The sequence below is a fragment of the Parambassis ranga genome, chromosome 1 (assembly GCF_900634625.1).
Source record: "Parambassis ranga chromosome 1, fParRan2.1, whole genome shotgun sequence".
Lineage (NCBI taxonomy): Eukaryota > Metazoa > Chordata > Actinopteri > Ambassidae > Parambassis > Parambassis ranga.
Genome location: NC_041022.1, coordinates 3,996,245 through 4,008,458, shown reverse-complemented (window position 1 = coordinate 4,008,458; position 12,214 = coordinate 3,996,245). Strand labels below are relative to the sequence as shown.

The window sequence follows — 12,214 nt, the reverse complement described above, 5'->3', positions numbered from 1 at the left end:
ACGCCGCTCGGCCCTGGCATCACCTCCTAAACAGCACGCTGCCTCAGACATGATGCCTCCTCACAGCGGCGGTTAGCTCGACTTGCAGGGCGTCTTTCTAATGAGGGAGGAGGTGCTGCTGTCACACGCAGCCAGACGCTTCTTTAAACAGAGAGAACAGCTGTGTGTGATCAGAGCGCCGCCCCCCATTCACTGACCTGCAGAACACCCCACTGCCCACCCCGCCACCTGCTGGACGCTCACGCTTTGTCTAATAAACATGTTTTCTTATACATCTGAGAAAAAATATGATTATTTTGAAAATAATATCAAAACACACGCACATTCCCAGCTTGGGATGAATACAGTATTTCATATTCTATCCACATAGAGGACTTCTTATCTTTTCAATGCTGTTTGCGGTGCTGAGAGCCGCTGACCTAGAACAGTGAGAAGCAGGGATGCAGGCGAGCAGCGGTGAAGACAGAAAGCTGCCGAAGAGGGACCTCAGAGGCACTGAACGCAACTGAACGTGTCGTCTCTAATTGGCCGAAAGCTTTTCACTTCAATTGGCTGAGTAGCAGGATCAACTTCACAGAATGTATAGAAACTGAAACAAACTGAATCGTACCTGGAGAGCAGCGAGCGTGCCGTATATTCTGGACTATAAGTCACACTTTTTTTCATCCTTTGGCTGGGTATGTGACTTATACTCAGGTGCGACTTATATATAGTAAAATATATGATTTCTCATGTTTGTTATTTTCATGCTGCACAGCCACTAGAGGGCCCTCTAGGCTTGTCTACCTCTGGAGTTGGCGGAGTTGTTCAAAAGTGACAGCGAGGATGAAGAGTTGAATGGATTTAGTGATCTGGAGTGAGATGGAGAGTTTGAACTTGTTTGAACTGTTCATATGTTACATAAAGGGCCTGTTGAGGTGGTTTCTATGCTTCATGTAGCTGAATAGCCATCAATGTGTTAGGTTAGCATACCGTGCACCTGTTCAGCCTGCTGTTCTCTGTTCTGTTGTTATTATTACAACCTGCCTTTCAAGATGAAACGTCTGTTCTTGGTCTTGGATTTTGTAAAATCAATTTCCCCCTGCTGCGACTTATAGTCTGGAAAATACAATACTTAAGGTTAAAAATGTGTGCTGAGTACATGAGTACATGTTGGCAGGTCTGGAATATATTTCTCTTGAATTTGTTTTTTACTTTCTTAGAAACTGAATGTGTTTGTATGCCTTAGGTTGGGGAAGAGGGACGGGCAGGTCCACCCGCATATATAGAGCACCCTATAGGGGGAATGAAGGTATTGGGTTTTGGTTCTGGCCGGTGGAGTGAGGCAGGTGCACACTGCTCCACGCTGGCGTGCAGAGAGGCCAGACAGGAATGTGGGTTGGCTGTAGCCTAGCTTTGTTTTTTCAATTGTTGGTGGTGGTGGTGAATTGATTTTGTTTTATATATTGCAGATGGGTGTTCAGGCGAGGAAGTAGCCGGTAGAGAAAAGTAGTGCGGTCGACCATCTGCCAGGTATTTTAATTGTCATTAATCGTAATGCAGATATTTTAAGGACGGTTTAATAAAGATTAAAAGGTTTTAAAAGAAAGTCTTAGTTTTTTCGGGTTATATTGAGTTAAATTATGGGTCCCACCTTCGCTTCACTGTTTCAGCTGGTCTGTTGCCCGTGTGACAACTAAACTAAACTATCAAAACATTTCTTTCTTTCTTGTAATTGTGTGACCTTTTTAAAAGAATACATTTAAAGTCAGACATATATCCACCAAGTACTTCCTCTCTCTAATGTTTCTCTAATATCTTCTTTGTTTGTCCCTGAAAATGTTTCATTTCACTTTCAGGGCTGTTCATAGGAGCAGAGGACAGTGCAGAGACATAAGGCGTACGTAGCATCACAGGGAAGCTTTGGGCCACACACATGGACGTAGACATTGATTCAACATGCAGCATAAACACAGTAAACGTGCAGCCCTGTGTCATACCAGCACGCAGTGGATGTCATTCCCGTCCAGGTCAGCGGAGGGAGCCTGCAGCAGCCTCCAGTCCCGGCCTTTGTTGTAGGTGATGTAGGTCTTCACTTGGTTGTCCTGCCTCTTGTTAGCAATTAGCATTCCTTTAATTCCTGCCACCTGAGGGACACACACAATCTCATCTTAACACAAACCCACCGGGAGCATTTTAAAGCCAGCTCCTCTCTCCTCTCATAACAGTTATGCTCTCAGCTGCAGATGAAGCATCATACTCGGTGCTCTCATCAGAAAAAGGCAATTTGTGAATTGAGGCAGCAGCAGTTAAATGCAAATGATGTGCAAATGCTTTTTTTTTCTGCAGACACCATCAGCACAACAGGCTCCTTCACATCTACATTTTAAGAGGATTAGGGCCTCTGCTAAGAACACTGGACTGTTCCAGAATTCTGACTTTAGTCTCCTAAGCCTAACAGAAGTCAGAATTTACTCTGAATCATGATCTTAATCTCGGATATATAAAACATGTGACATTTAAACTTTTTTGACTTTATTTAAAAATTGTCAGAACCTCAGAAAAAGTCTAAAAATTCTTACAAAATTCAGAAGAAAAAACGTCTGAATTCTGAGAAAAGGTTCCTTTAACCTGATCTCTGACATCAGCGTCACTAGTCAGTCGTCTTTTTGCAGCCTAACCCTCAGTAGTCAGTGCATCCTCACACACAGTGTTCAGTCTGATGAAGTGACACCTCGTCTGTCGAACTCAATCACACACTCCTGCACGCCGCTCCTCGCCAATCCACCCGGCGAGCGTCGCCTCTCAGAGATTAGACGTGTCCTACAGCACGATGTGCTGCAGGAAGGACATGGGCGCTCCAGCGGTTTCCATAGTGAGGGGCTCCTCTCGGATGTGCTCGCCTCACTGAAGGGGGCACATCTGTATAAGTGGCACTAATAGGCAGCGCGTTTGACATCGTCATAGAAACATGGCGCTCAGGATGGATGCGGCTAACGAGAGCTCTCCCATCTTCATCCAAGCCGGCCTGTCAATCACTGCAGTAATTATTTATCGCCTCTACCTCCCTCTGTCACACACACACACACACCTGCATGTGAGAGCCATGTCCAGCAGCATCCATCCATCACACCACCCACACTCTCTCTTCAGACACAAACACCGCTCTGTTTGCCGTCCTGTGCCGTGGTGATTCCTGGTGTTTGAAGACAGAAGAAGGCGTGACAGTGCGCCGCAGCATGTGAGCTGCTTTTAGAACTCCGCTGCCACCACGGAGGCCGGCGTGAGTCACAGCTTTGACCACAGCGAAGAGCTTCATCTGAATATTTCATGTTTCTGCGATGTTGTCGTTATCTGCTGATGCTGCACTCGGCACCACGCTGTTGACAAAGTACAATTATCACATCGCTGGGCAGCAGTTATTACACATGACATCACTGAGCACGACCCCCTGACCCCCCTTTATTTTTGCATTCTGACAGACCCATACATTAAACAGATGACGGCCCGCTGCAGCACTGTGTCCGTGTGAGTTAGATTTACTGTTTCTGTGCTCCAAAAATAGACTCCTATACATTCACAGGACAGACGCCATCAGCCACATAAAAGGCTAAGCCGCAGACATGAGAGATTACAGTTTTATAACCTCATGTGTTGTGTGCTGGCTAAGGTAACTAGTTACCTTCAAATTCAAATTACACAGTCAGAAACTGAACAGATGTCTTCGTCCGGGCAGTTATGGTGAGAGAGATGAGGACTGACTCTACGGTTCATTTTCTGCCACTGGAAGCGTAACATCAATCGAATCTGATCAGTAGCATGGCTAACATGTAGCATATGCTAACACTGCCGTGCATTGTGTGGTACTGTCAGCGAGGTCCACTGAACTGTACAGTGTTTAATCCGTACTGTACGCCACATGTTGTGTAGTATGTGGTTTGAAAATAGGGTTAGATCTATCAGTGATGGACTCTTTAAACTAAATCAGTTGTGAAGTGGTTTCTTTTTTAATGACTGCATGTGGAGGTGTCCTTCATCTGATCAGAGCCTAGTACTTCAAATAGTGTAAACAATCCACACAGTCACTGGTTAGTGGAACGGCAGTAGTCAAATGAAAACTTTAGCCACCTTGTTTTAAAAACACAACTAGTCTTTAATGGTGATTACATAAGCTAACCACTTCACTGACACTTAACTTCCAAGCTGCTGTGACTAGCATGTTAGCATGACATTAGCTTACACGTTGACCTTAGCCTTCTAGTTTTCACTCATCTATGGTACTGAGTTAAGCTGCAGACTGGCACCTTGGTGCTGCTAAATGCTCCTTCGTGTTCACCAGCGAGCGGCTGTTCTTCTTCTTGTGTTGCTGAGCAGGTAGCGTCAGAGCTTTAGCTAAACCCTGTCCATGGATGCAGTGTGCAGGGCGCCCAGCCAAAATAATAAGCTAAAGAGGCCAAAGGAAGGACGATTGTGAGGGTTCATCACGCCACCTGACCTCATCACATTACAGATTTCAACCTTTATTGTTCATATAAACATAACAGTGCAGCTTTAAACCTGATCGGTGCAGCTCTGTGCTTCCTCTGAATTAGCACTCATGAACCCATGTGCAAATTGTTCACTCGATTACAGCAGGATGCGTTTCACTGAGGATGGATCGTTGTTATTGAACAGCGGGGAATTGCCAATTATTTAAAGTGAGGCTATTTAGTGATATATTTTATGAGTCATCACAGCTTTGAGGGTTTAACTGTGCTGGCAGGGAAACGGACATGAAGAGCCGTATCATCATCCAGATCATCCAACGCTCTCCACCGACAACAATCCACTTCACACTTCAATCAATCAGCGTGCTGCGTTCACAGCCACGCGAGAGATGAATGAATTTTTGATACAGTGAACCTCGGCCAATCGCAGCCGGAGCCACCTGCTAACGCTCCTCTCAGACTGAGGGAAAGTTTAGGCAGCTGATGCAGAGCCATGATGTCAACAGAAAATTAGTTTGCACAACAAAGGCTGGTGATTGCAGAAATTGCCCTTATCCAATCTGACTGATGACAAAATAATCTCTCTAATTCTGGAGATAATTGTGCAATTTTCTGTGTGGGGAGAAAAAAAAAGAATAACTGCTCGTAAGAGGGAAAACAAACCAACTTTCAGATCTCTGCCATCTCCTCTGGAACATCAGCAGTGTGAGCTGCAGTTTGTCAGCCTCTAACAATAACAAATGGGACGAGCTTCAATGGCATAAATCTGGCCCCGTGTGATGGGTCTGCTCCATCAGAGACAGCAGTGCATCATCTATCTCTTGTTTAGTTTTGGATGGAGAGATGCAGCTGCATGTGGCCGAGTGGCGAAGACGGATAAAGCACCTTATCATCCCCTGCTGCATGCTGAAACGCTGCTGTACACACACACACACCCACACACTGTGCAGGAGCAGTAATGGCACTGTTAATTACCACCCTGCTGCCATCGCTGCTGGACAATATCTCACTACCTTCACTCTCTCAGTCACACCTGCCGCTGTAGGAGTGATAAACTGAGTTCACTGGGAGGAGGAGGAGGAGCAGGAGGAGGAGAATGCTGCCACGGATATCTAAACACGTACAGTACAAGAGGTAGCAGGTAAGCTAACAAGGTCATTACAAGTCCAGAGGTGCATGGCGGCGAGCCACATTAAGCACACTGTAGCAGTGTGCTGTCAGGAACACAGACGACCGCAGGTCTGCTCACTCATTCCTCTACACATCTGGCACATCTAGCAGCACCATCACCTCCACCTAACACCATCTGACTTTATTCATTATAATTCAACAGAATAAACTGAAGTTAAATAACTTTTTGTAATTTTCACAGATGGCCAGTTTGTTGTATGCTGTTACCATGGTTACCTTATCGTAAACTGTAGAGTGACTCTTTATTTTTGAAAGAGAACCTCTCTTTATGTTGCTCCTGTTATCACCTAGCATTAGCTAGCATTAGCATAGGTGCCTGCTGCAGAGCCGTGCACAGATACAATCACATGACAATGAAAAGTCATATAAATACACCGTAAAGCAATAATAAGAAATGTTAGCTTGTTAGCTAGCCAAGATGTTGATTACTAGGCAATATTTTTATATCTTCAGTGTGAAGCTGGTGTGTGTGTGTGTGTGTGTATACAGTGCTATCATTTCTGCTCACCTAGCTTTAGCATTAGCATGGCTGCCTGATAGACAGCTGATCCAATATGTTCCAGTATTGGAGTCTAGAAATCATCCTCTCTTGTTTTTTGGACTCTTTCAGTGTTAAATCTTGTTTTAAAGCTGTCAAACATCCACCATCTTCCTCCTACCTCATACAGATCCAGCATCTGGTTTCCTCCGATGCCCCTTGTGGTCTTGACGTTCTCCATGGCCAAGATGAAGTAGATCCCTCTGGTGTCAGACAGGTAGAGGTTGTAGGTGTCGTTCTGGTTCCACTCCTGCACCGCGGCGAACACCTGCTTCTCATCGGTGCTGACGATGTGTAGATCCTATCAGAGAGCGGGGGGAATGGTTAACTGGAGTTATGACTGCAGGCGCAGAGGTGACGGATCGGGTCATGAGATCAATGCTGTGGTGTGAATGTAAAATGGCTGATGTACCACTCACTCATCAGTGGAATGCTGCAGCGTACCTTGGGCAGGGAATATTTAGGCAGCTTGATTTGGATGAAGGAGTCTCTCTTGTAGGACACATAATAGGAGGCTCGTCCTGAGGTAGGAACCTACAACACACAATATTACTTAATAAATTATTATGTTATTTAAACTTATTAAACATAAGAAATGGGTCTTTTATCAGAGATTTACAGACGTATCTGAGCTTATTATGTCATGTTTTGTGTGTCTTTGTCGTGCTGGTTTTGAAGGTGCGGCTGGGTACCCTTGGTATCTGGGGTGTGTTCTTCTATAGTCCCTCTCCTGGCTTGCATTCAGAGGATGCAGTCCTCTCTAAGTGTCAATGCACTCGCTGGTTTCAAAGTGGACTTTGGTAAATATCTTGCAGGACGATCGATAGTCTCATTATTCTTTGTCAAGAGAAATCTTTAAGTTGTCTAACTGAGCCTCAGCTGCTATCTAGGAGAAAAAAAAGTCCTTCTTAACGGTCTAGACCCTCTGCAAACACGGCGGCCTGTTAGCTGTTAGCTCATGCAGCCGGAGCACACAGGGCTTCGGGCTGTTTGAGAGCCGTCATTAGCCTGGAGGCCACAGAAGACGAGCACTTTGTTCACAGAGAGAGTCGGGCTGCGGCTTCATAAAAGCACCTTTCCTCCCCGTCGATAACGCCATGAAATTCATTAGAGGAAAACCTTCAAATCAAAACTTGTGGCTCCGCGCTGAGGAGGAGCGATCTCAGTGTTAATGCTGTACGACAGGCTCGGCTCTGCTGCTGATCTTGTAAGTGCTGCGAGTGCTTCAGGAGAGAGAGCGCGAGCTCTGAGAGGAAATAGAGCGGCCTCGCAGAGAACACTGCAGAACAGTCCCACATCATATTGAGTGAAGGAGCGGCAGATCGATGGCCGGGTAACCAGAGGCGGTTTGAACTTTAAGAGGAATTTGTATGATTGATTTTTTTCCCCCATCCCTTTCAGGATCTTTCGTCTGTGACGCGGACGTGTTAAAAAGTGGAGGTGCTGGAATTGAAGGGGAGGTTTAGGTTGAGTGCCTGTGAGTTTACTTGAAAGACTTTGGAGAGGTCAAATAGAGCTGAAGGATCTTTAGAGAACAACTCTATTTCTTTGTCTAATGTGCTGCCAAGGCCGGGGAGGGGGCTGCAGGGAGGCGCTGCCGTGGCCGCCTCAGGGAAGCAGATTCCTGAAAATCCAGAGTTTTTACTGTGACCAATTACCTACCACTCCTGACAAGAGTTTTTGAACATTTTTGAACTACTGAATGTCGCTTCATCGTGGTGCTGGTGTTTCCACACGTTTTCTTCTACAAAGGGATGAAAAGAAATCTCTACTGCAGCTTCACGTGGAGAGAAACATGCACCAACAGAACATGTCAGTGTATCAGTGTTCTCCATGATTCAGAGGCTGAGATAAAACATGCATGTATTATCATATGAAATGATGACACATCTGGACAGTCCAGACTGTCCTAAAAACAACAACCAAGATTAGAGGCAGTGAAATCACACAGAAAACATCAGACCGGACTGACAGAGGTGAAGGCTCAGGGGCCACGTTCAGACTTCCAGATTGAAGCAACTCAAATCAGATTTGAGCTGTTCTGGTCTGTGTGTAACCCACCTTTAAGCCTCTGCAGGATGTGGTCCGATTTGTGGCCATGCAACAAGAATGAGAATCGTCAGGTCAGAGTCCATGTGGCTTTTTGCTTGTACTCAGAGCTTTAGGCCCCGTCCACAGGGAAACAAAGTCGTTTTCGTTTCTAAAGCGCTCTCCGATAAGACGGTGTCGTTTCAGTAAATGTGTGCGTCCACACAAACCACTGAAAATCCTGTAGTACATATGCCAGGCCTGTGAGTGGCGCTGTAACACTACCACAGAAGCACTCTGAAAACAGAGAAGAAAACACGGGGCATGCACACAAAGCTTGTGCGATGTAAACACCGATCTAAACCTTCTTAGATATTGTCCACCTGCTGCTCTGTGTGTCAGCAGAGGAGCAGAAGAGTCTGCTGCTAAAACAGAAACAAGCTCCGTAGTTTGTTGTTGTCGGAGTGAGAGCATGAAGGTTGAGGGGGAGGTGGCATGGTTTCAGAAAAGTAGCGTTTTGGGTGCCACACGGAGACATGGAGACGGTGTTTTCAAACTCATCCGCCCTGGGACCTGTTTTCAAAAGTTGTTGTTTTCACACCTTTGAATCGCTCTGTATGGACGAAACGCCGAAACCATACAGAACTTCAGTGGATACGGCTGCTTTGATCTTTGTGTGGACAGGGCCTTAAGCTGCCTATGCAGCAGCAGCAGCTCCCAAACCAGCGAGGACCAGGGGTCCAGCTCTGCTTTGCCTTGTTGTTTCCGGTGTCATCACTGCAGTTGCCCTCGCTCTATTTCTCCTGATATGAGCCACATTTAAAGATCTGAAGGATCTGAAGTTGTTCCAACAATGTTCACAGACCCCTTAGATGATCTGATGATCTGATAATATCTGCAATCTCTGTTTGGGTTGAAAACAGCAGATGTGAAGCTTGTTGGAGGAGGTGCTGTCTTCTGGTGAAAGCTCAGACACTCAGCACTGCGTTTCAGTAAAATGTGTGTTGTTCTTATTCTCCTGACTTCTCCCGTTGACTTTTAAATGCATGAAACCTCATTTGAAACACATTTGCACAATGTCAAAGTAAATAATATTCATGCTGCAGAGGAAATTAAAATACAAGCCATAAATTGCATCCGTGTTACTTTGGATTCAGGACATTTCCATTTCAGATTTCTTTGTCGCACAAATCATGATTAATATGACACACCAGGCAGCAGCGGGGACGATGAATATTAAAAACCAGTCTGGCTTCACCAGAAAAACAAAGCACAGACACTCAGCTCAGGTTAAAGGCAAGAGGACTTCTAGTATTTTTCTTTTATATATGGATAAATATATATTTAGAAAAGGATCCTGTGGCTGCGTTCAGCTTCACGTGTTGATGCAGGCAGCTCGTAACTTTTTTTGTCCAAAGCAGCCGCTCGGTGCAGCTTTGAAAATACGCTATTTTACATGTTTAACTCTGCATCATCTTTCGCGCAGCAGGCGTTAAGTGAGGCATACCTGTATGAATATGTAGTCGTCCTGAACCACCAAGGAGCTGATGTCGATGTATCCAGAGAACGGGTAGTTCCTGTTGGCCTCCGTGCACGTCTGAGCCCTGCAGGTGACATACTGCACATCTGCCACAAACACACAAAGACAGGACAGTCACAGGAACCGCACACAGCATCAACACAACATGGACTTTACTCATCCACCAGCAGCTGTGGGCTGCTCTGTGCGTTTGTGTGTCCTCTCATGTTGTACCAGAAGTCTGTTCATTACACTCTTTACCTGAGCGTGATAACGAAATAACTAGCTAACCAGTTAAACTGAAAGATTAGCAGCTGGAGCCAGATCTACTCAGACAGCATACCAATCAAGCTTAGCCTAGCCAGCTGGCTGCACCCCCTCATTCTACAGTGTTTACTTTGTACTTCATAGTGTCAGTAATTTACAACGTTTAGCAGCCAGATCAGCCTGTGGAGTTTGGATGAATTAGCATTTGGCAGGTTTGCATTAGCAGAGACACTGAAACCATGAAAGTCTTTGGATTTCCACCGACATTCTGACCCTATAGAGTCCTTATAGAGACAGATGTTCAGAGGCTGCGGAGGCTGAAGAAACACAATCATTTAAACACACTATCTAATCTAACTTATTCTGTTGTAGCACCTGATTTATTCTTCCAGGTAACAGCAGTAATACTAGAAAAAAACCCATAACTGTGTCTCACAGTGGACCTCCTGAGTCTTTCACCTGTCACCTATGGAGGACCCTGACAGAGCTGCCATTCAGTGAGTGAGTGAGAGGGATGCAGAGAAAGGCCGTATTCATCAAGAATACGTGCAGCGGATTTATTGTTGTGATGAGTCGTTTCCCCGGGGACGCCTTCTCTTCTCCAGGAGGAATTCATCCCTGCAGAGACCTGCTCATTACTCTGCTTTGTGTGTCAAAGAAACTTACTTCCATCCGGTGTGTGAGCCTCCATGTGGACCAGATCGGGCTCCTTGTCTAGGCCAGCGACAGACCTGGAACAGAATGACAAAGCGTGGAAGAATACATAAGCCCGATGACAATAAAAGAGAACAGAGGGTGAGGTGTGGAGGGATGAGGAGACATAAAAACCCAGCAGAGCAGCTTCTTTAACTTTGAATACAGAAAAGTTTCCTCCATCTTCTAAAGGCTCTTTTATACGAGCACATCAGCACACCGCCTGCAGCAAGATACAGCGAGACAAAGAACACAAAGAGTATCCTGTAGTATCTGTGCCTCATGGTGCAGGGCCACCAGTCTGACTGTATCACCCAGCAGAATCTTGCCGTCTTGCTGGTGGATTAGAGCGGATGGATGCAGCGCTCCCATTGTGGCGGCGTTTCAGGTCCTTTGGAGGCCGATGAAGCCGACGTCTGAATGCAGCCAACTGGAGTCCTGCCTGGCCGCCACTCCGGTGCTCAGATGTCCTTGAAGGGGCTTTGGCGGTGAAGGGCACAGCCAGTGAAGGATTGTGCACAGTATTTAGGATTATACACCACAATGGCAGGGCTGCAGGCATGCCGACAAAGGTCACTCACACTCACAAGTGTGTGGCACGGCTGCACGAGGTGTCACTCGGTCACTTGTGCAAAAACAAAGGTAACCCAAAGGCTTGCATGTGCAAAGGCTTCATTGATCACCTACCTAAGCACAAACGCTTGAGTACAAATGTCACTTGATCCCTTGCACAAAACAAATGTAACTAAGTCACTCACATGTGCACAAGTGTCGCTCGGTCTCTTGCAGAAACGTCAGTGTGACTCAATTACTGCTGTTCGTCCATCAATTACTGTGCACCAGACTAACCCTAGAAGAATCCTAATTATCTTAATAACAGATGTTATAAGAGTAACATGTCTCCTTTAAGAAACTGGGCAGTAAGTGTGTGTGGAAGGGGGGCATAGCTTTAGCATGGACGGAGGTGTCGCGTCCCCAGCAATGTCCAGCAATTACTAAATTGTCCCCACCAATAATGTGATCCCTCCAAAAAAGACTGATTCTTATTGGGTGCAGGAAGGGTTACAATCTGTTCTTTTGTGGCGTCCTACCAATAGATATCCTCCTGATTACGGCTATGTGATTGGCTGTGCCTATCCCTGCTGTCCCATGTGTGGCTTGGTCCATATCGAAGAGATGGCAGCCATAAAGAAGGTCAGTATTAGGAGTTATTTTGTAATTAAACCTGTAAGTCACTTAAAGGTAGGGTAGGAGATTTTACACTTTACACAGAAGTTACACTAATTCAACAAAAAGTGCATCAGAATGAAATCTCCTACCCTATGTCTGTCTATGCATGCGTGGATGCAGCAGACATTAGTAGGTTAGTTAATGAGTGAATTTAATGTTCACTGTCTCTGTCAGGATAACCTTGCTTTCAGTGTGATCCTCGTGAGGATGATGAAGCCATTGTGTGGACGCAGCCCTCTGGAGTGCTGCCTGGCTGCTGCAACAGGCCCATTCAGGCTTTAG

The 12,214-nt window shown here is 45.8% G+C and overlaps 1 protein-coding gene across 1 annotated transcript in view; it reads right to left on the bottom strand.

Moving 5' to 3' along the window:
• The window catches only part of sorcs3a (sortilin related VPS10 domain containing receptor 3a), a 175,541-nt gene that overhangs the window by 35,295 nt on the left and 128,032 nt on the right, over window positions 1-12,214 (bottom strand). The window contains exons 6-10 of the mRNA XM_028393516.1: window positions 10,676-10,740; window positions 9,731-9,849; window positions 6,640-6,729; window positions 6,317-6,496; window positions 1,980-2,126 (exon numbers count right to left, since the gene is read on the bottom strand). Of these exons, the coding sequence (XP_028249317.1) occupies window positions 1,980-2,126; window positions 6,317-6,496; window positions 6,640-6,729; window positions 9,731-9,849; window positions 10,676-10,740 (601 nt within the window). The remainder of the gene's footprint in view (window positions 1-1,979; window positions 2,127-6,316; window positions 6,497-6,639; window positions 6,730-9,730; window positions 9,850-10,675; window positions 10,741-12,214) is intronic.